This window comes from Centrocercus urophasianus, unplaced genomic scaffold, assembly GCF_019232065.1.
Source record: "Centrocercus urophasianus isolate 14NV4802_14NV808 unplaced genomic scaffold, USGS_Curo_1.0 seq_23, whole genome shotgun sequence".
Lineage (NCBI taxonomy): Eukaryota > Metazoa > Chordata > Aves > Galliformes > Phasianidae > Centrocercus > Centrocercus urophasianus.
In genome coordinates this window covers 7,418,969-7,443,008 of record NW_024884789.1, presented here as the reverse complement: position 1 = coordinate 7,443,008, position 24,040 = coordinate 7,418,969, and the positions used below count along the sequence as shown (strand labels likewise).

At 41.3% G+C, this 24,040-nt stretch overlaps 1 protein-coding gene across 5 annotated transcripts in view; it reads right to left on the bottom strand.

The window, feature by feature from the left end:
• ARNT2 (aryl hydrocarbon receptor nuclear translocator 2) overlaps positions 1-20,561 on the bottom strand; it is a 92,979-nt gene extending 72,418 nt beyond the window's left edge. The window contains exons 1-2 of one of the 5 annotated variants that reach the window (XM_042823997.1): positions 20,436-20,561; positions 735-846 (exon numbers count right to left, since the gene is read on the bottom strand). In XM_042823997.1, the coding sequence (XP_042679931.1) occupies positions 735-846; positions 20,436-20,466 (143 nt within the window). In that variant the 5' untranslated portion in view covers positions 20,467-20,561. Of the gene's footprint in view, positions 1-734; positions 847-4,983; positions 5,046-20,203; positions 20,302-20,435 lie in introns of those variants that run through there. The other 4 variants (XM_042823996.1, XM_042824000.1, XM_042823999.1 and 1 more) reach the window with 4 other exon arrangements.
• Between the last annotated feature and the right edge of the window lie 3,479 nt (positions 20,562-24,040).

Sequence of the window (24,040 nt, the reverse complement as noted above, 5' to 3'; positions counted from 1 at the left end):
ATACTAGAGAGTGATTTGTTGTTCTTCTGTAGCTCTCAAGACACCTTTCTTCTAATACAGATTACTACGATTCTATGAGTTGCACAGAACAATCTGATGTGGAAAAGCTATGGCTACATCACATCAACTTTTACATTTGGAAAAAAACAGATTTTTTTCTTTAGCAGGACACTCAAGTAGGTGAGGAGCTCGACTTGATTTAGGCTCCTTCTCCCCAAGCTGGAGAGACTCTGCTACAGTTCCACTAAGGTTTAGAATGTCACAGACCACAAACATCGAACAGAGAAGCTGCTTATGCTTTCCATGTACCTGGGACTATAAAGAAAACATTCTCAACAGAAGGCATCTATTTGAGAGATTCCAGATCCACTTTTCAGATGAAGTTGGATAGCAGGCACGCACAAGCAAGAACAAATCTTGCTACCTTTATTCACATGATGAATTCTTCTTGAGATTAAACAGATGTAGGCAACGTGCAATCGTTACATGAAAAACAGCCACAGGATCCAAATTCTGCTTCTGGATGCTTTGCCAAATCCGAAAAATCTTTTGAAGTGTGCAAAACAACAAACAGTACTCTTATCAGCCAGTTTGATCTTGCAGGAAGAGCAGATACATTGAAGAGAAAAACAGAACACCAGTGACTAATGCCATTAGACAGTTACCTACATCAACATTACATAATAAACATACAGATGGATATTTCCAGTTTCAGCCCTGAAGACATGCCTTACCCAGAGCGTCGCTTTCCCCCTCTGGAAGGCATGGACCCTGCCATTCTCACTTGGCCGCTTGCCATCGGTGCCACTGGCAAGGCCACCGAGCCAGGAATATCAGATGCCATTTCTGTAAGACAGAAGAGGGAAAGAGAGAGAGAAAAACCTTTAATCCATCACCCCCAAGGAGACAACGGCAGCGACAAAATTAGAGAAAAGCTCTTTCAAAAACAAGCAGGGAAAAGCTTTCCTTTTTTTCTCCTCTAAGAGAAAGAAATGCTCTCCCACCAAAGCCAAGCAAATTTTCAGCCCTCTTACAACAAGTCTAGGTTTGTCAATAGCCATTAAGAGTGCCTAGGAGGCAGATAAAAGAACACAGTGTACAGCAGGTCTCTCTCTATTTTAGTTTACCTGAAACTGCTACAGCTCAGCTTCTCAGATGGGCTGCCATATGAAGGCCAGCAACCTCTCACAGTAGCTGAACTGCCCCATACAGATACGCAGAGCTGCATTTCCAAGACAAATGTAACTGTAGGTACTAAGAAAAATAAAACTTCAGAGACATCTCAGTCCTCCAAAGAAGTCAAGAGTTTAGAGTAGCAATGAATTCCCAGGTGATGCTTTTGTTTTTATCACTTACATTCTAGCAGTATTCCAAAGACCAGGCTGAACTCAGGAGAGCTGCAAGCCTTCCTGTATTTCAGCTTGGCACCTGGTAGAGCTGACCCAAGCCCCAGACACAAGCATTCACCCCTGTGCCAGAGCTCCACTCCTGGAGGTGCTCAAGGCAAGGTTGGATGGGGTCCTGGGCAGCCTGATCCAATGCCTGATATTGTGGTTGGCAGCCCTGCACGCTGCTGGGGGTTGGAATTAGATGGTCCTTGGTTGCTCCCTTCCAACCCAAGCCACTATATGATTCCATGATACAGCCCCAGCTTAATGACATCCTCAACCCCAAATCTTTGACCTGAGAATTAGCAACAGCACACATCTGACACCTTCAGACCACTAATGGCAAGTATTTTTACAACCTATTAGTTGTAGTAAAACTGTCTATTACAGTTTTAAAAAAGAAAAATGGACTATAACATATTTATATCCTTTTCTCTTGTTCCATGGATCAGACATTCTTATCTCTGTGCAGCTCCTGTAAAGCATGCAAGCAATTAAAACTTTTTAAATGCAGATAAGCTACACTCACTTTAGAGGTAAAAATCTGCAGTCACAACATTTAATTATCATGAAAGAAAATCTTCCATCCAACTTTTTTTTTTTTTTTTTTTTTTTTTTTTTTTTTATTGTTGGCTGGGAATCCAGAGCTACAGATATATTTATCTGCTAATGGAAAGCAAATCTGTTCAGAAATCCTGCCATTCTTCCCAGCAAGTAAGTACAACAGAACTTCAATTACGGAATCCATGTTTCCTTCATTATGTTTGGAGAGCACTTCATCTCTGCTACACTTTATATAAATTCATTATGCAGCATTATGCATTTCAAATAATACCATTTTATCTGTTCAACGATTTCATGAATTTCTTCTGGTGCATTTACTTTTATTAACTCCTTTTCAAATAAAAAGCAACAGCAAAATACCCATTCCAGTGTTTTTCAAAATGTGCAAGGGCAAAGCGACCTCTGCCTAGATTACCACACCACAGAGCCCTGCTGTCTCCAAAGCTTCAGTACATGGAAACACTGCATTAATGTATATTAACATATTTCCATATAAATGAAAGCATGAGCTTCTAAACAACCAATCAAACTATTTTCAGGGAAAAAGAGTACTCGTAGCATTCTAATGTCTATAACTCACTTGTAGCATTCAAACTCACATTTCATGACTGTAACCGGAGGTCATTTTGAAACACTCTGCTGACTCATTTATTAAAAAACAGATGGTAAAAACGCCATAAATCTACCTGCAAAGTGTCCCTATCACTCAGAAACACATTTTGGTATAAATCACCAAGATTTTTCTTTTTAAGCAGTAATCATAAAAATAAATAAATAAATAAAATCAACTGAGTGGCATTTTAAGAGTGAAAGCAATCCTGTATTTGTAATTGGGATGAGAAATTCTTGTACCTTCATTTTGCTCAAGCATAAAATAAAACTGATGACAAACCAAAAGAAGGGGAGGATTCATTTCCCCTTAAATGTCTAGAAGTAAGAGATGATTGCTGAAGGTAACATTATTGAGCAACAGAACAGAAACGAAGCACCATCCTATGCACATCCATCCAGACTAGATTGAGTAAACCTCTTTCCCCAGGTCCCTGATTACTCAGGCAGATGCCTGACCCAGCACTGCAGAACCAGGTGCTACATTGGATAAACAATAATCAGATAAATAAATCAATAAAAGGATTATGTTCCAGGCCCACGTCCATACAGATGTTAGTGCTGATGCCCACAGAAGTGCTTCAGCAGCAATGAAAATTAGGAAAGAAACTGTTCTCTTTCCAAGACTGGATCTTCAAGCAGAGTTTCCTCCTGCCAATAGAAATAAGACAAACAGTGCCTACTGTACCGCAAATTAAAACAAGAGTGTAAAGGTATGTGTTCAGAAAGTAAAACAATGTCACGCTGAATGGTCAAGAAAAATCATCAATAACCATCACAGCAGTACTCAGAAAAATCATCTAAAACAAGTTTCTTAAGAGTTGAATGAACATTGCTTTTCTACTGAGAAATATACACAGTATTTTGGATGGAAATTAGAAAGTGACCTACAGCTCTGCCAAAGGGCACAGAAATGCTATGAAAATAGAACTCACCAGAACATACTTTAGTGGATATTCTGTTCAGAGCAGACAACCTTCAAGGCCTCACCTCTTTGATGTCCTGCCCGGCACAGGACCTGGCTCTGCCCTGCTCCTCACACCCACCCTGAGGAGCCCTGAGGAGCCATGCTAACCCAGAGATAGCATCAGGGTGCACTGTAAGAGCAGCATTCGTTCTTCTCTTTCCTTCAGAATTAAATTTACTGCTGAACACGTTCAAGCCCTGATATTACACTTTCCTCCAGCACTGCACGTATGTCACTCCAAAATTATTTATGGATTTTTTTGTGGGGGGAAAAAAAAAAAAAAAAAAAAAAGGAAAGCATATATTAAAAATAAGCAGGTACAGTGTAGGGATCCAGCCTCGGGAAACTCCAAACTCATCTCAAAGAGATGGGATAGCTGTAAGGATCAGCACACAGTTTGCACAGCAGAAGGCACGAAGCCGCTCAGTGCTATGCAGGGATACCTTGCAAGCACATGCAAACTGCAACCACAAGCACCACTGGAGGGATATCAGCTGGGTTCATCTGGACCTTCCTCTCAAATTTGAGATTATTAAACCAAGGCTCATTTACCCAAACTTAACAAATTAAACCCAAACCTCAAGCCCCTGGCCTAAAGGAGCTGTTACCCACTTAGCAGACTTGGGAGCTCTGACATTAACTTTAAGGACCAGCTCCAGGTTGCTCTGACAGGTCAGATATCACTGAGCATGCCTCTGCTCCTCACAGGGCTCTTGTATCCCCCAGTATTTAGTGTAATAAACAGAATTAAAGGCAGACACTGGTACCTGATTAAACTGGTAAGATTCTACTTATATAAACACAAACGTAACAGATTTCCACCTGCCAATCCATAGAATGACTGAGACATCACTTACCTCAAAGGAAATGTAGATCTAAGGCTAAATGAAGAATTATGCATGTACCCTCTCCCCTTACTAGCAACATCCAGACATTTTATATGTTCTGAGAAAACAGATTTCAAAACCTTCCTGGTATTTTTCGTACTCTAAAGTCATTCAGGAGTTCGATGCATGTCAGCAAAGAGGTTCTGATTGCAGTCAATTGCAGAGGGGGATTTCTGCCTTGCACAGAGACATTTAAGAATAAACCAAATCATATCTCTTTTGAATATGGCAATGAACATATGAAGCCATCACACAGCCAAAAAAATTTCACAGAAACACCTATGCTAAAACCTAACTATATATTTAGTCATTGCATTTGCATGTTAACCACAGATTATAAAATGAGAGATCTCTTTCAGAGACCATAAAAATTACAGTGCTTACATTCTTTTTGATAACTCCGCTAAATACTGTTTTATTGAATTTCACTGCCAGATACTTTAAATAGATTCCAGATCAGAAAGATCTGCTGCACTGAGAGAATAAGCAGGAAAGCAAAAACATCCGCTTCTATGTTCTTTAAGACAATTCTCACAGCAAATAAATCAGGAAATACAATAAATCCCACCTTTAGAGAAGGCTCTTTCAAAGATGCTATTTCTTCCCTGCGAGCAACACCTTCCCGGAGAGGGATTTTATCCGCATATAAGAAGTGTCAGAAACCTCTGGGAAGAAATGTAGCAGCATTGGTATTCTGCTCAGAAAATGTCATCACAGATCTGTTTACCTTAACTGTGGACCATGATTCAGCCAGTGACAACCGTCTTGCATACTGATCAATTTATTTGCAGCAAAATTACTAACATTTTCTACTTTAACCATTTAGGTTCTGGAACCGGTTACTTAGATAGGGAGAGCTTTTAGGATTAATAGATAAATCTTGCTTAATTTTACACTTTTCCCTTTAGCAAGATACCCCGTATTTTGAGGGGGGGATGCCCCCTCATAATCTTAAAGAAAAATTAGGGCACAGTGAGTTGTTATCAAAGAAATGCTCCTTTCTTAAGAATTTAAATGAGATTTCTCATCCTTCTGCATCACAAGTGAATACTAAGGGGAAAAATGATGCAGTTAAGCCAGTCATTTTGGGGGACCGGATCAGCAACACAGTCAGAAACCATACAAGAGATGCCCTAACTAATGGTCAGAGACCACTGTCTCTGCCATGACCCCAGAAAAAGCACTAACAGCTATCAGGGCAATGCAGCAAATGTATCAGACATCTAATATGTCCCACCAGTAGACTGGGAGAACAACAGGTGAAGCCACAGGGCTGAAATTGTTCGCTGTGCTTCTGCAATTCATCGCTGTGCCCACAGCACGCATTGGGGAAGTCCTGGCCTCTCAGTACAAAGCAGCCCTTCTGCATTGCTTTGCAGTCCGGCACGATGAGGATGTGCAAAAGGAGGCAAGATGCAAACAAAAAAAATTGAAAGTAGATCCTGACCAGTAAAATTTTGATCTACTTCAGGGGAATTGCTCCCATCTAGTTCGGTACCTTCTTCATTCTTCCCACCTGCCTGACAAACTGCAAGACACCAATTCACCTTCTCACATATTCCCATGTATTTTTCCCAAGCTGTTTCTCCACTTCTCACTCATAATTCCTTGTTATCTCTTCTTGACCTATCCAATATCTGGCTTAGATGAACTATTCCTCATGCTCCATCTAATATGCCAGCAAATCCAACTTTGCTGACAAATCCTGCTAAACTTTCACACCTCCCCACCCACCCTCCAACAAATTATAAGGGGCTGATGGAATTCAACATTTATTAAAACAAAAGAGACAGAAGCTTAGCTTACTTGAAGGGTCACAGTACAACTGCAGTCAACAGCAGTAGTGTTTGTGCTGTTTGAACCCGACCTTGCTGGTCTTAGGCCACTACACAAACAACAATGCACTGATAAAACAGTTCGTCACTTTATTCTGCCTTAAACTGCCCTAGTTTTATTGATATTATTTCAGTTGATACTAGTGACACGTGGCAGGTGTACTAATTAAATGATTCTGCATTACAAAAAAAAATTAGGCTTCCCACACATTGCATTATTTCAACTTAAAATGAATGGTGATCCTCCCTCCTCCTCTGACATTTGGTATTTGCCAAAAATAACTGCACAGTTATAAGTTGTACACAAGAAACAGAAGGTAACATTCAAAGTTATTTTCTGTGATTTTTACTTACCATGTCAAACCTAGCAATTACAACTTATGGCTCATTTTGGGTATCAGAGCAGCCAAAGCTAACCCATTAGCGAACTCACAGTAACAGAAGAAGCATACGCCCAGCCTGGGCAAACAAACAAGATGAAAAATAATTAAGTGCTATGACTTTCCTTCAGCTTTCTCTGAGATAGATCACGCTCAGTCCATTAATTCATTGTTTAACAAGTGTGTTTCATGTAGCTTGTTTTGGCTGGCTCTTGGTTAGAAATCCACATACAGGGCATTTTTTCTTGTTTTTAAAACAAAATAACTTGCTGTATGAAACACCAGGAGGTAAAGTGGAAGTGCAAGAGAAGCTGAGGCTATGCTGTAGCCAGGCACAACCACAATGAATCAGCAACGTGGTGCTGCCCCAGAAGATCCCACTGGTCAGTTAAAAGGACTCCATAAGATGCTGACATTTTGTTGCTCAGAAGGAAAGCAAAGAGCCAATAGAGTTGCTCTCAATTTGTTCCAGTGCAGGCAAAACAAACTCATCACCATCAAACTCACATCATTCCACCATTAGCATGAACACTATTAGCACTAATTTTGACTAAATTCTGGTTCATTTGCCTCCACATTGCTAAGTCTCGTCTGCCCATCCAACCATCCCTAGTTCCTGCACTCTTCCAGGTGATCTCCATTGCTGGATGTCCTCACAACTACACTCCTCAAACACAATTACTTCCACCAAGCCTTTCTGACCAGTCAGGACACTCCAAGCTCCCTGCAACAGGAAGCTGTGGATGTCAGAAGGTTATATGGAATTAGATCCTGCCCAAAACTGTGGAAAAGAAATCCGCTGAGTGCTATTAAATACAAACATCAGGGCTGGCTCAAGAAGCCTGTGAGTCACACATGGCTGGAGGTTGGGAATGTACCCAGGGGAGTCCTGTAGATGCTTGCCCTGAGTTTATTCTCCTTCAAGCACCTTTGTTGGCCAATGCTGGAAAAGGCATGCTGAGCCTGAAGAACATTTTGCCAGGGACAGGACAGCCAGTTTTCACAGGATACGCGATGTTTAAGCTTCCTTCTTCTACTAAGGTAAGAAATTGGCCAATTCCCACTAATTGTTTATTTCACAAATAGTCAAATAAACTACTTGCTATAGTATGCCTTTACTCTTGATGACCAATTACTTGCTTTATATTGTCACTACTGTTTTTCCTTCCCCCATTTCTTGGTTCGTTGTCCTTTGGAAAATTATCTCATAGAACAGAAGTTTATGAGATAATGTACTTTACTAAACTCCTATGCAATTGTTTTATGAGAAATAAATAATAACAATTTGTGCAGAGATAAACTATTGAGCAGTTATTATGTTATCATCTGAGATTTCATTTTTATTCAATCAGCTTCAGATTACTTAAAAACTATTTCTCACCTAATAGGAAGACTGGCTTCTTACTGTCTATCTAGCCATTTTTCTTCCAAAAGAAGTTGGTGTATATTTTGAACTCAGATCAATTTAATTCATGTAGAAGCTCAACTTCAATTTGAAGAAAATGCTTTGAAATTACCACTCAAATAATTATAATGGTGTAGTAAGAAAACAGAATTTAAAGGAAAACCATTTTCTGTGACTTCAGAGTCAACTTTACTTGATTCTTGTCCATACCATCTATTAAATTATCTACAGTAAAAGTCAGTTATCCAATTTCACCAGCATGCAAGGCAGTCTCTATGCCTACAACTTTTGATTCAAGCTGAAAGAACTTTGACAAGATATGGCTTCAATATTGAGCAGAGATATTCCTCATGAATGAATTAATGTGCAATCCTCTGTTAACACAGAATATTCTTACAATGTGTTTTCATTATATAAAAACATGTAAGCATATTCTAAGCTCACAGGTGCAAGTATTCACAATATTCATCTAAATTTACAACTCTGAATGACCCTGAAGAACCAGATCTAGACTGGAGTGGTACCTTGTGCCCCACCAGCCCGCTACAACAGGGCACAGCACAAACACCCAGAGATGTCATTTCTGGTCATCAGTTCTCTTGGCCAAGTCATAGAGGACTGAGAAGGAAGACCATTATGGATGTGAACAAAGTATTTCTGAGGAACTGTTTGACAATCCCACCGTGGAAGATTTAAGTGACTGTTGCTGCTGCAGTAATGGACCACAAGCTGTCCTACAAGGCATGGACCAAGCTGGGCTCAATGACCTTTGGGTATTGAGGCCTTTGGGATGCAGCCCAGCCTACACAAACACCCAGTCTGGCAAGGTGGAAAGCCTAGGAACAACACAGTCCAACTAAACAGACTAAAATGTAGACCGCTCTGATTCACTCTAAATTAGTTACTCATGTCCTTCAAATGCCTTCATTATTTATTACAAAGATTTTTCTGATACGTGACTCAAAAGAGTATGTTAATTCTACATTTTATTCAGAACAACTCCTGTTAGCAAGCACTTAATTATCAGTATATTTACAGTGTCCTTGGGCACTGTTGGGTAATCAGACTTCTCTTGTTTTCATTAAACAATATTTTATTGATAGCACTAATGACTTCAGTTCTGCTTGATCAACAAGCAAACGATGCTCATTTGATGTTACGATAATTAACTGGTCTTCCAGGTATTTCCACATCCCAGTTTATTAGCAAGAAGAAGAACATTTGTGTGATGTTGCTAAAAGGAACATCACAACGCATCACAAAAAATGCTCTAAAAATAGCGTGGTTTCCCATTTCTCCTCTTCCTCACAATTTCCAAGGCAATGTTTGCTTTCTAGAAGTAGAGGAAGAAAAAAACCACACAACTCCATTATAAAAACACAGCCTGAGCCTAGCATACTCAATATTGAATTTATTTTACTCCTTACTGAACCTCCAATAGGTAAAATCTTAAAGATCTTCTCCATCCCAAACCATTCTATGATTCTATGAAAGTGAGATTTTCTGATTGACACCTCCTATCTTTTTCCATCTAGAAATGGAAGAAGACAGCAGAGGACAACCTTCAGAACATCATCTCAAACTTCCATTCTCTGACATACCAACCTGCAGTAGCTACTCTTGTCTTTGAAGATTAGTTCCATAAAAGATAAATGTCTTTAACAGTAAAAAAAAGTAAATTACAAATAAGGGTCTTAATGATTTTCCTGCTCTTCACTGCCCCAGGATTGTTAATTACACTGATTAGAACACTCTGCCTTTTAGGCAATTTCAAGCATTATATCTTTCATGTCTGCAAACAGAAACAACAACAACAAAAAAACCAAAAACAATAGAAGCCCACAGGCTTTGGAAAGCTCAGCTGCAGCTGCATTTGCAATTTTTGTTTCACATTCTGGACTTTTTCATCCCCACACATGCTCCAAACACAACACTCCAACAATATGGCGTAAGAGAAATCTTGACAGGCATACAATCAGTACAAAACTCTGCTGTGTTTGGCTGCAGAAGATTCCTTGGTGTCCCTTTACTTTTACTATATACCCAAGAATTTGTCATGAATTTTGGAACACTTGTATCTGCTTAACTTCCTCACAGAGCTATTTCCTGAACAGTTTTCATAATACTGAATCTTATACTTTGCTTTAGTCACAATTACCAATTTTAAAATAAGAGAGACAATTAATTATGTTTCCAGATAAGCTCTGCTTCGGGAAGCAACTGGCTCTGAAGGCCATGCCCTTATTGCTTTTTCACCATTACAAAATACAAAAAACTAACTGCATGTTCAACCAGTAAACTACTACACAAATGAAAACATATAATAATACAACTCTGGGGTGGCCGGGGGAACAAAAAGAAAAAAAAATGGTGTGTATAAGAAAAAAAAAAAAAAAAAAAAAAATAAAAAAATAAAAAAAAACCCCCCCCCCCCCCCCCCCCCCATGTCCTTATTTATATTAAACGTGATTTGACATCCATTACAAGCCACTTGTTCCCAAAAGCATACAGACAGTTCTGTGGATACATCAAACACGGAACTGAAGAATGACACTGAAAAAAATCTCACTACAAACAAACTGGATGTTTGTCAAAAAACAAGCTGAGTATTTGTCTACAAATATTGATCAAACTAAATTTTAACTTCCATATTTGCTGACTGAAGAGCAGCACAGACAAGTACAGAGGACATATACAATTACTCTGAATGCCAAGCTTGGCAGTCACGTTCCAACTGCAACAGGAGCTCTGCAGAAGAAAGCAAACAACTGCTAGAAACCCAATGCTTCTACAAAACAACCAAAAAACACAACAACAAAAAGCCACCACAAATAGCTTATCATTACATCGCAACAGCAGGAAGAATCATGATTTGATTTCTGAAAGCATATTTACTTCCAGAGAAAGCTCATTAACTTGATTTAAAGACTATTGTAAGTTAACCTACTAACCACGTATCCTTCCTAATAATGCATTTCCCTATTTTTTAAATTCAGCTCCCAAGCAAACACCAAACACTTGAAAAATGACCCATAATTTTCACAGTGAAACTATTTTTCACATAGTTTTATATTTTTGTGCTCATGAGCCAATCAATATTTTGCTCTCAATCTGAACTGAAATTGTACCTGGCTGAGAACAAACCAATATGTTTTCAAAGGCAGACTAAGTGATCATCAGTTAAAAGAGCAAGAAATAAACTGTAAAGCCTTTATTGAGATTGTACAGCCAGGTGGATCACTGCTAGTTCAGCAATGTCATGCCTATGTTTGTATGTCAATGCTCATGCTATACTTTTCTAAGACACTAAAGAAAAACTATCCCAACACCATACCCAAACATAAATTGATCATTATTTATGTGCTTAGAATAAATAACACCTGCCATTTCCTGCTTTCTATGCAGGAAATCACCACCATGACGACTCAAAGGGAAACCTGCCCTCAGAACTTCAACCGCTAATGGTTACTGTCAGAAGTAGCCAAACCCAGCCCTACACTGGGCACTGGTGCAGTGGAGGTGGGCACAGTCAGACCTCCTCTAACTAAATACACACACACACACACACACACACTGCTTTTGATCTCCTTTCTTCCCAAAAGGAGAAAAATTCTTTGCTTGACCAACATAAACCTGTTTGCAATAAAAGTCTGTTATTAAAACATTATCAATTATATGCATAACCACGGGGGGCGCCCCCAATGAAGGATATTCCCTATTTGATGCAGGATGGCACTCCATCTTCTTACACAAATACATTATTTTATAATGATCTTGTAATGCAAAGAAGAAAGCATCCCAGAACGCACAGTCCTATAAGCAGGACAGGCAAATGGTACCCAAGAGAACAGGAAGAAATCAGATGGCTAGGCAGGCACAGGGATGCCATAGGACTTGTCAGAGGCTGAGCAGGAAAGCTGGAGTAGATCTGACCCCTGCCCAGAGCTTGTAGACATGTCTGAGAGCTGACCGAGAGAACGCAGACAGGAGGCAGCCAGCCAGCAATAAAACTGAAAAATGTAGGCAGCTTGTAACAGCCAAGAATTTCCCCGTACGGAGAGAATTTATTGGCCTCTGAAATTCTTATTCATAATTACCACAGACATCTTAAATTGAACAAGGATAAAAGAACATTTTGTCCTGAAGACCATCTTGAAAAAACAATCTCATCAGGCAGAGATGCAAAGCTGACACTGAGATGCTATTGACCTCCAAGCATCCCATGCCAAGACAAGGCCATCACTGCACATCCTAAAACACTTCCCACAGGCACAACCCTCCCAGGATAAGGCAAGGACTGGTGTACTGCATGCACCTTATTCTATTATGCCAAAGGCAGGAGAGGTTTTGCACTTCATCAGTAGATGAGGCAGAATCAATTCCTTAATGACATATCAACCTTTTCATCACAGTCATCAGATAATACTTTGGAGAAGGAATAAAAAAAAAAGCATGTGCCAGCTTTGCGAGCAATGAATAGTTTTCCTCAAGCAAAACATAATTCAGCATGAACTTCATGTAAATGTTCTTTCCACCCACAGATCTCCAACTGATTCTATCCAACCAAAATGCCAACAGTAAAACCACCTATCTACTTCTAATTGGATTACTGCACCACAGAATTAAGGTTTTCTTTTACAGCTGCCTAACCTCAAAAATTACTTCAGTATTTACATGGCCTTCTTTTTAAAAACATGCATGGAAAGCAAAGTGAGAAATACAAATCAACAACAGGAAAAGCTTCAGAGAAAGCTAGTTTGTGTGCTTAGAATATATGACCGCTTGAAATTCTACCTCAAGGCTGTAGGAACCTTGTAAAAGAAATTCAGATTGGCACCTTTCGCTACGATGTTAAAATCCTAAACCTCAGTTCCATTTCCAGTTCAGAGCCAAAAGGCTCAAGTGGCTGAAGGAGAACAGCATTAAAAGAAAATAACAACAATAATTAATAAGTCTTGAGTCAGCAAACACCTTGGAAATTTCTGATGCTTGCTTGTTTGTTGAATGAAAGACCAACAAAATATATTTGATCTACCACTACATCTCAGAGAGCACAGCTTCACAGCAAGTACAAAACCACTCAATTTCATTTAGAAAAAATAAAAGCAAAAACTGCTCTCATTCAAGAACCAGCTCTCAAGCTTGATTAACTTACAAGAGCAACAAAAGACTCCTATAAAACTGCATAACTCAGAATGCCATCAGCTACAACGAAAGAAGAAAATCCCCTCTTGCAGTTTCATTTTTTAACAGGAGACTTTTGGAGACTATTATATTCGTTTAAGACCTACTTAATGCTTCAGCCCACTGCTTTCTATGCAGGAAATCACCACCATGATGACTCAGAGGGAAACCTGCCCTCAGCACCTCAACTGCTAATGGTTACTGTCAGAGGTAGCCAAACCCAGCCCTACACTGGGCACTGGTGCAGTGGAGGTGGACAGTTAGACCTCTTCCATCCAAACTGTGTCCCACAGTCAATGCCGGCTGAAGAACGCAGCTGAAGAACAATTACTTGGACTGCACTCCACCTTTTGACTGTGCCCACGTATTCAGAAAGCATTCTTCTTTTCCAGTCTTCATAAACGAGCTTGAAAATGGTCCTGTATTTTTCTCATGATGGCTCATTTACTTTAACTTCAACAATGAAAATGCATACTTCAAACGTTCAATGCAGCAATTGCTACTCCCACAAAGCTGACTGCCCAGCAAATTAAACGTCATCCTTTTTTATATGAAAACACCAACAAGACAAATTAGCAAAAGAATATTTATCCCAGGAACGCGAAAACCTTTACATACTTCCAAAGATTGGCCATCGTATTGCAAAGGCTGCTGAAAATCCCATAACAAAGGGAAGTTCTCATTACGCAGCCCTGCTTTCTTTTAGTCAAATCACCACTCATTACAGAAAACGCAGAGGATATACAAGGGAATAGAATGCATAAAGAGCAAGGCAATCTCGTAAAGATGCCTTAAAAAATTAAATGGAAGGAAACCACTGGTGTCCCCATACAAAACAGCAAGAACATGACTCACAGGAGCAGGCAGCGTGACCTGAGTTTTGCTGAAGGCAGTCACAGGGCCTGCCTGCACAGCTCCTGTGTACTTAAGCTCCTTCTCAGTGGCTGCGGCTACAAGAACTGTAATTCTCTTCTTATGGCTACTGTTGCAAAATCAGCACACACTTTCCGGGGTTGCTGGCTTCACAAAGCACTAGGAAGACCAACAGTTTTCGATGCGACAGAGGCTTAGCAAACTAAAATCCTGGTTTCGTTCTGCATCATTGCTCAGCCCTTCTTCAGGACAGCACTGAATAACCTAAAGATACACGCCAGAGGCAGCCTGGTTTTATCCACTGCAGTAACACCTGGAGGTTGGGGCTGCCCTGTGCAAAGCGCCATCCATGTAACAGAAGGCAATCTGTGTTCTCAGAAGTGAATTAAATAAGATTTGAAACTATTGCCATGATCCATACACAAGAAGTTACTTTAACTCTCCTTGCATCCAAAATAACCTGTTTTACCTCAAGTTCTAAAAGCATTTCCAGTTCAGCTTGATTTTCCACCCCTTTTGTTACAGGCAATGCAGTTTCACAAACACACGCATTGAGAGAAGCATCTCCCAGTGCTCAGTTGCCCACCTACCCTCCCTAAAGGGCACGGCCAACAGTAACAAGTCCCCCCAGCCATCCACTTACCTAAAATTGAGTTCTGGACTATTACTGGAAACGTAATGGAGAACATTTTTCAAAATCACGCCCATACATTCCACAGAAACAGATTTTGCTTTTACCTCTGCAGAATACAAATCCGCAGTGTTTTTGTTCTTCGCACCTCAGTGATTTACTGGCATGCTGCTTCCCATAAAATATTTGCATATATCTCGGAGTCAAACTGTTCCGATACATTCCGTGTTTGCCAGGAAGAGAACGCTTCAGTTCAGTGTAACCGAGCATTTGAACAAGGACAGGCACCAGGACAAATGGCAGCACAATTAACATACCAATGAAGAGCCAGTTGTTAATTACTACTCATTTCAGGCATTTTGTATGAGCAACTTACCTGAAAAGCTTCCCTATCTGTATGCAGGAAAAGCCAGTAATTAAGCAATTCAACACCATTTTTCGTTGATTAGAGAAAAAAAAATTATTATTTTGTTATTCTATTTGTCAAATGCAACTGACATTTAGATGAGAAAAACAGCAGCAGCCCAAATGCAAACATTTAAAATTAACGTTAGGAGCTGTGCCTGAACAGAACAGCAACATATAGACATGTAGAGAAGAAATAAACCAATGGATGGTTCTAATTTGAGCCAATTGATTATACTTTAAAATACCTGCTCCGTTATGTGAAAGGCAGCGCAACTGCTACTTATAACAGAAGAACAGCCTTTACCTAAGGAGCTCAGATGCTACCCATAGACTGTAAAGGCTGAACTCATAAGCCGTTGATAGACTATAGGGAAGCAGCAGTACAATTGCAGGATGTATTTACATTTTAACAACACCCTTCGAGGAGCCAATGTTATGTGGGACGCAGAATGGAAAGCAGAGGATAGGAACATGGGAGAAAGGCTGGCGAATGGAATGAACAGCTGACAAGGAGAAGAAACACAAAAACTAGAAACATTGCTCAAAACGCAGAGCATCCAAAACAAAGGAGGTCTCTTTCTCCACGTGCAGATAGCTTTGGTTACAAAAAGGGAAATTACAGCTGAGGATTCCAATCCATTACTCACTGCACAACTATGGCCATTAATTCATGTAAACTGTACTACCAGGACATACAAAAGATGCTTTATTCATTTTGCCATTTTTCTACACAAACCCATTTGAAACGGTGAGCACTCAAAGCTTCAAATAACTTTTCTGAAAAAAATTGGCATTCTATGTTTGGCTTTTGAGTTTCAAAGCTTGTAACTTATCCATCTGCCAGGCCAACGTTTGCTGATATGCAATAATGTTTTGTCACTTTCAGGAGTAGCCACGAAGCACAGAGCTGGTCCATGAGAATTTATTCCACCAATTAAGAACAGCAGACTTGAACAGCAAGAAAAATCAAACAGGTATAAGAACATCAGACTGATGCTTGCAGATCTTCCAAGAATGTGCTAACTAAAAAGGGCAATGCTTTTCATTTCGTTGACCGAAAGCACACCCTCCATACTCAAATATTAATTTAGATACCTGCCTACCAAGATCAACTTGCTTTTTGGTTTTGATTTTTGCAATAGTAAATGATGAATGATTCATTATTAGTATTCCTTATTTTTAAACTTCACTTACACTACGCATCCACTTTGGATTAGAATCAGAAGCTAAAACGTACAAAAGCAGCCTCACACAACTTTCTCTTTAAGCAGAATGCTGGATAGACATGGACTGAGAAGAAATGCTTTACATTGGAACAAAAGAAGCGTTGTTGGCAAGAACAAACAAGTACCAACTGTTTGTATACTGACCCAACATCCAAGATTTCTGGAATTTCTGAATTCCTGCCTGTTTGGGCCAGCAAATCTATTATTCTGCAAAACCATCCTACTGAATGGGTGAGGGCATTGCTCTGAATTTTCAGATTTCTTTCCCAAATCTCCCTCCGAGTACTTCTGGCCACCCAAGGAGACCTTGCTACAGGCAGATCTAAATCCCCCAAGGGTCTTAAACTCAAGGCCCCCTCTTTCCATTTTCTATTGCAAGTTTTAATAGCACTGCACTTTCTTCAGTTAGCACTGAATTAACACACTCCCATTCTTATTTGTCAGTTATGAAGTACTAAGTCTAAAAAAATTACCCTAAACTACACGCACATCTGATCTTCACAAGCCATTTAAGCATAATCTCTGCATTCATCTTCCTAATGACAGCCCCATTTCTGTCCTCTTAATAACAATAATCACTAACTCAAAGGTGTTATTTGCCTTGATTGTTTTGAAATGGCTGCTTTTTGCCTTTCCTACTTAATCTCTACAGCAATTTTTCTTACTGGAAAGAAAAAACAGCAAAACCATATGGTATTACAGGCATCAGCACTGCCTGCTTTGTTGTGCATTTTTATCAAGAGCCTCAGGAAAACATTATTCTATTTGAAAAAATATTTGAAACTAACCATAAGCTGCATACGCAAATTTTAAATAAATACTCTGTGACAGAAGAGATACTTTAAAATGAAATGTTTCTTATCTTGTAGATAAAAAGTAACAAGAAATTTGCTGCTCGCACACGGTCCTGAAGGTCAGGATACTATCAGAGAACAATCCAATAAGCACTATCATCTCACAACACAGTCTGAATGAAAGAAGAGCAAAATCTGCTGCAGCAAAGATATGAAAAAAAAAAGAAGGAAGGGATCAGTACTTTATGGATCCCACAGTTTAATGTGCGTTGAGCTTCTGAGATCTTTGTTTTAACATTATCTTAGAAACGACTACTTTTTTGCATCCCAGAAACATTAAAGCCCATTACAGCCCACCATCAGTAGAACGCACAGAATGCTGTAGAATTGTTTTTGGGGTTTATTGCATAGTCTACACAGCAAATGAAGGGCAAAGCTGCTACTACTGTTGCAGTAAAACCAACAACTGGGCTCTGTATTGCATATGCGAGAGCTACAGGTGCAGGCAAACCACTCTCCCATTTTCCATTCCAGCTGGATACCCTGGGAACGAAAAGGAACTTTTCACCCAAGACTACTTAATAAGGAAAATAAAACATTGTTTTCATTATGAGTTCTACATTTTCATCCTAAATGGACTAATACAAGAATCACCACATCACCTAATTCGTTGCAAGTTAAGCAGAATTTGACATCCAAGTAACAACAGTTACAGACAAGTTTGCATCCCAAAAATACATATATTTAAAACAGATGTGGCATTAAGTTTCCTTGCTGCAAGCAGTAATTTATGAAATGCTTGTTACACCCCCACAATTTTTTTGTTCTTAAAAACCACTTAATATGCCAATCTTATTTCAGGAGGAAATAAATTAACTCTGCTGCTTTGTGCCAATGCAGATGAACTTCCCACACACCTGTATTGTGTTCAGTTAGTCATCTGAATTATGACAAATGAACAAAGTACTTCCAACCAGATCATATTCCTAAGGTCAATCATACAGCAAGAGCTGTACAGGAGATCACTCTTCAGAGCCCCTCACTTTCATCAGTGCAATGTCCCACTGCAGCATTGGACAAGCCCCTTCACCACCATGAACTCTCAGTAGGGGTGGCCATGTCTCTGTCACCATCCTGTTCCTGTCACTGCAATTCCCACAAGCCCTAACAAGGACGGGTTGCAAGTCGCTCCAACTTCCATGAGTTCTGGCTACTCAAACCCTTCCTTGCAAGGAAATCAGGAAAAATGGATCAATCTGCATCTAGCATGTGAGAGGAGGTAACAGCACACAACAGCACGTGGCTGTGCACCAGGAGATACCACGTAGAAGGACTTTCATCCTCAGAACCACAGAACACCCGGCTTTCTGCATCTGATAATCCCCATTCCACTACTTAGGATATGACTAACGCCACACGTATTTGTATTGTGGTAGCTGTAGGTTAATGTCCTGCCTAAATTACCAAATGTTATTAGAACCCCAGACAATTGCTTAATAAAAATTTAATCATATTGTAATTTCTAATCATCATTAAAGATGCTTAACAAGTTAATCTCTCTATTGTGCTCCCATAACATCATGGATCAGGAAGTCAGCTGGCATAAGGCAGTGCAGCTTCACCAATACTAATAGGGCTGCTTTCATCTGACTCCAACTGAGGATCTGGCCCAGGAAGAAAACAGCAGTCGTCAAATCCTCTCAGCAAAGCTTTTGATTCTGCTTCTCTGTACTGCTTCACAGCTAGTCCAGAATAAAAAAATAAAGAGACTGCTACCATGTCAAACAATATAGCATAAACCAAGATACGTTGTGCAGCTCTACCTTCTGTCCGTGGTAGAGGAAACACTGTGAACACTGCAGAACACAGTTCAAAATCTCATTTTGACTTTGCCCATGCATAGCTACCTTTGTCTGACAGCAGCACTCACACGCAAATACCGTGGGAGGATCACTAAGAGCTAATGAGTTGTCTTCCAGCTCAGCTCTGCTCTGACTACCTAGCTGTGACCTCAGCCTTACAGAAGCACGCATTAGTTCACCTCAGAAAACCAGCTCGTTCCCTCATCCTTCCTGTGGACCTGCAATCTGCGCTGAATAGTCTGAGGACCACAACGCATACAGCCAACGCTGCTCCTATTTCCCATAAGCTCTCCCTAAATTCACAACATGTGCATTCCCTGGGTCACAGAGGAACAAATGCGAAGCCATGCTTGGAGGCTGCTCTTCGTGAGGTGCATATATACCTCTTATGTAACCACAGCTTTGCTGGCTGCAGCTGCAGGTGGGCAGGAACAGGGGAAAGAGGCTGGTGCCAAAGAGCTGCCAGATTTACTAAACCCAGTGGTTTGAGCACAGACCTGCACGTGGCTGGGGCTGCTCCTGTTGCATAGCTTAGGAGGAGCAGAGAGTAAGAAACAAACCAAGCTTCAGCTGCTCGAAACCACTTGCTGACTGGTGCCACGTGCACGCACGGTGGAATTCTGCTATCGTGCACAACGTGGTAGCCTAGACGCTAAATAAAACACATTTGATAACCCATCATTAAATACTGATTTTCGTTTAATACATAGAATTTGAAAACAAAAGCTCAATCCGACTGGATTGCTCCTGCCTCCTTTACTGCTGCTGGTTGAAATACACCAGTTGTGTGTGTCACAGCGTTCACAAGGGGGTGAAAGCAACAAGGACAACATTTTGGTGTTAGGTTCACTCAAGCACACCACTTGCAATCAGAACTGACAGTGACGAGGAAATACAACGAAATTAAAAGACATAAAACTGGATCCACTTCTGATGAAAGTGCTCATTGGCACTGAGCTCGGTGCAAGCTCCGCTGTGCCACTGTGTTTCACCCTGGACACTAGGCAACCCAACGCTGAGCCGGTCAAAGTGCATCACAGCAATACCCACAACGGCACTCCACACAGACCCACCGCCACCTCAGGGAAAGCCTTCCCCAGCAAAGAACTCAAAGAGAAAACTGCAGTTCAGTTCCTTCTTTTCATAAGTTATTAACAAACGAACAAAAAAATTCAACGCTATTATTGCACCTTTGGGCAAACGCAGCCACAACCTGCGTTGTCGACACCCGGCTCCCCGTACCCGTAGACCAGGATGGAGCCGATGCTTGTGAGGGACCCCCCGAGCAGCTCAGCCTCTCCCGCCGCACGGGCAGCGCTGCCGCCCTCCGCACCGCGTTCCCAGGCGCTGCGTGCCTGCGGCGGGCGGGGCCGCGCCGTGCGGCCGGGACACGCGGGGCGAACCGGCAGCAGCGCTACTCACCGGGAGGGTTTACCGCCGCCGGCGTTGCCATCTTGTCTCTGAGCGGAATTAAGACAAACGCAAAGGGGAGGAGGGATGCTCTGAGCGGAGCGGGGGAGGCGGGGGCGGCAGCCTGCGCCGGGGCGGGCGAGGCGGGAGGCGCGGAGGCTGTCGGGCTGCTCCCGCCCCGGGGCCCGGCGGCGGCGGCAACGGCGTTCCCCGCTCGGTGCGGGGCGGCCCAAGATGTCCGATGGCCCCGCGCCGCCTCTGCTCATGCGCCGCGCGCAGTGAGCATGTGCCGGGCGGCCGCACATGTGCGCTGCGCCCGCTCCCGCCGGAGCCCGAGCGGGACCCCCGGCCGAAGCCCGGTGTGAGAGCGCCGGGCTCCACTCCCGGAGCTGCCGCCCCCCTCGGGGTTCGAACCCGCGGCCGTGGCGCGGTCCTGGCAGGGCGCGGCTCCTGAGGGAGAGCTCTCGAGCCGAGGCCCGCGACCGTGGCTTCCGGTCCTTCAGCCCGCGGGGTTCTGCTGCGGTGAACGCACTCGCAGTAGAGTGGCGTGGGGTTCAGCTGGGCAAACGCTCTACAGCTTTCTGGGGGAAAAGCTGAGGTCCGGTAGCGTGTTCAAGTCACAAATATGCTGCCCATGTCTGGAGGTCAAGATGTGATGTTTCCAGTGGGTCATGCTTACAAAGAGACTTTGTCTATTATTAATAATATTGATTTCGTTGTGCTTCTAGTTGAAATGCTATAACTGAATCATAGAACTATAGAATATTCTGAGTTGGAAGGGACCCATAAAGATCATTGAGTCCAAACTCTGGCTCCACATGTGGCCACCCAAAAATCAGACCGTAGCAGCTTAGGGCTGCCCAGCACCCTGGGAAGTCTGCTCCATGCCCACCACCCGCTGGTGAAGAACCTTCTCTCCTAGTATCCTGACCTCCCAGTTCCTGGGGCTCTTGAATGGAAAAAAGAATCAAGGAATTCAGACAGGCGACCACGCTCCTCCCAAATGTGTATATACAGATTACATCTATGTCTCATCGTCCCCTGTTCAGTGCAGGGGAGTTGGACCAGATGACCCTTAAGGGTCCCTTCCAACTCAATTCAATAACTCTAATTAACAAGCTGCATGATTTGGTGGAAGCAACCCATGTGACAACTGCAGCAGTCACATGTAGTGTATATTCAGTGCTAGCAAAGCAAACCTGTATTGCAATGGCTTTTGGCTCTTTCACGCCCTTGGAACGCTGTGAGGTTTGTTAATCGTTAAGCGGCTTCACTCGACTGTGCTTGGTGGCCCCAAGCAGTCCTGCACAAGTTAATGGAATCACTCAAGGCAAAAAAATTGCACATCGCTCCCTTACTTTGATCAATAAGTAACCTGAAACAGTTCAGCCATGAGGATGTACATTTGCAGAAAGATGGAGAAAATATGGAAACTGTTGACTCGTTCTTTGTAGATTAATTTTATCAGGATAGCATTAAAATGCTCCTGCTTATCTAGAAAGTTTACTTTATCTTTGATTTACTTATTTTTGCCTATGAGATGTTGGGCTGTTTTTTAATGTCTTGCTGCTTTAGTGCCTCCTGGAGCTGTTGAGTTTGGGATGCTCTTATTTGCCTTCTTAATTCCTACATTTTATACTGATAGTACAAGAAGACCGTGCTGTGTCAGCAATTCTGTAAATACAATTTGTTTTCATTCAAACAGGACTGTTACTGTCATTTTAGAACCTTGGTCATAGTATTTCTAGATTCTTACATTTAGGGAGAAAAAGCTCATTCTGAGTAGGTTACCCCAGGGCACAGGGCAGAGCTCTGTTCCTGTGGGTTTCTATGAAGACCCGTGTTCAAATTATGCAGGTAGTACTGACCATGAAAGCTCTGCCATGAGCCTTGGTGACATCGCTTTAAACACAAGCTTCAACCAAACCCTTGGCACGGTAGCACTGGTAAAACACCATTTAAAAACACACTGTGCAATGGGCACTTTTGAAGTGTCCTGTGAAGCAATTTACAAATATTCATGAGTTAAACCTTATCACTCTCTTAACAGAGCAACATTAATATTTTCTATTTCATTTCTATTTTAGAGATAAGAAAGCCACCCCAGAAACGTAGAGATCTGACAGAGTGCTGTCATAGCTTTCAACACACGTATCAATTAAACTGAACAACCGAATTTAAACCAAAGCTCTTCAACTGTGCATGCCATCCCCTTGCATGCTGTCCCATGAGACTTCAGATTAGACCAGAAAAAGCACACTGCAGCCAGTATATCTGATGCTTTGCTCCACCTAAATATGACCTTAGGGCTTACAATGGAACGTGTTCTGTCAAATTTAGTGCAATTCAGACATAATTATGCAAAATAAGGCTCTTTTTTCTTTTCCTTTGGGTTTGGTGTGAGCTTTGTTATTCACTCCGTTCAGCTTCACATGCAATTCTTTGTTCACTTAGATTGAGAGATGAGATTGATTCTCCCTCCTCCCCATCTCCTCTACCTTAATAGGTAGTTTTAGCAGAGTCTTTTAGAAACAATCCATAAATGAATTGAACTGTCCTCTACTTATCTGGAATGAACAATTTCCTTGCTGTGTCCTTCTGAGCCTTTCCATGTCTGTGCTGAGATCTCTAACAGTGGTAACTGATGAAAGAAATCATCACTGCTATTGAAGCATGTTCTAGTAATGGTGGAAATGCATGGCGTGTGTTTACTTTCTGTGTGACACACAGAATGGGTAGGCAGTACAGTGTGAAATAAACTAGGTACCATTTCATTTCTACAAGATAATGATCCAGATCCCAGTTCCGCTGGCTGAAGCACAGTTCCTAGGGGATGGGGTTCCAGCACTGATCTATACCCTTACACTCACTGAGATTAAACAACACATTATCAGTACCAAGAGAAAATATATACATATAGCAATATGAGACAGATTTACTCTTTGTGAGGCACAACGGGGTGCTTCATTTACCATATTAATATAACTACAAACAAATGTTGACAGGATGTGCAGCAACAGGAAAGTGAACGAATTAGGAAAAGCGATTTTTATCTCAATCTTGTTATTATGTACCAGAGAAAGAGTCTGGTTGGTGTCTTTGTAATGATCGTTTCCAATTTAGAGGCCTATTATCACTGATACTAGTGCTCAGCATAGATGTGTCTTCTGCATCTTGGCACTAGAACTACAAATAAATCAGTTAAGCACTGCAGCACACTATAATTGTTTCTCATTAACACATTTCCTTTGAAATTTCAGCACTGATCTGCAAGTTGGGAAACTTGAACTTCTATCTCCCCTTGTGTTTTTGTCCCATGCCGTGCAATAATAATTTCTAAGAGGTTTTTATTTCTTTTAAATAGTGGAAAGTCGTGTTGTGTTGTGTTGGTTGTTTAAATTATTATTTCATATGAAGAAATGAGTGTTTTCAAGCTGGTTTATCCACCCTGGATCAATGTAGTCCAGAAGCAAAGGAAAAAGGTAATAATTCAAAGGAGAAGGAAAAAATGTGTCAAATATATATATGTATGTATGTATATAAAAGGTCATTCGGCTATTTTTCCAGTCTATGGCAATTCCACTTTAAAACAGCTGAACACCAAGGTCTGAAACAGT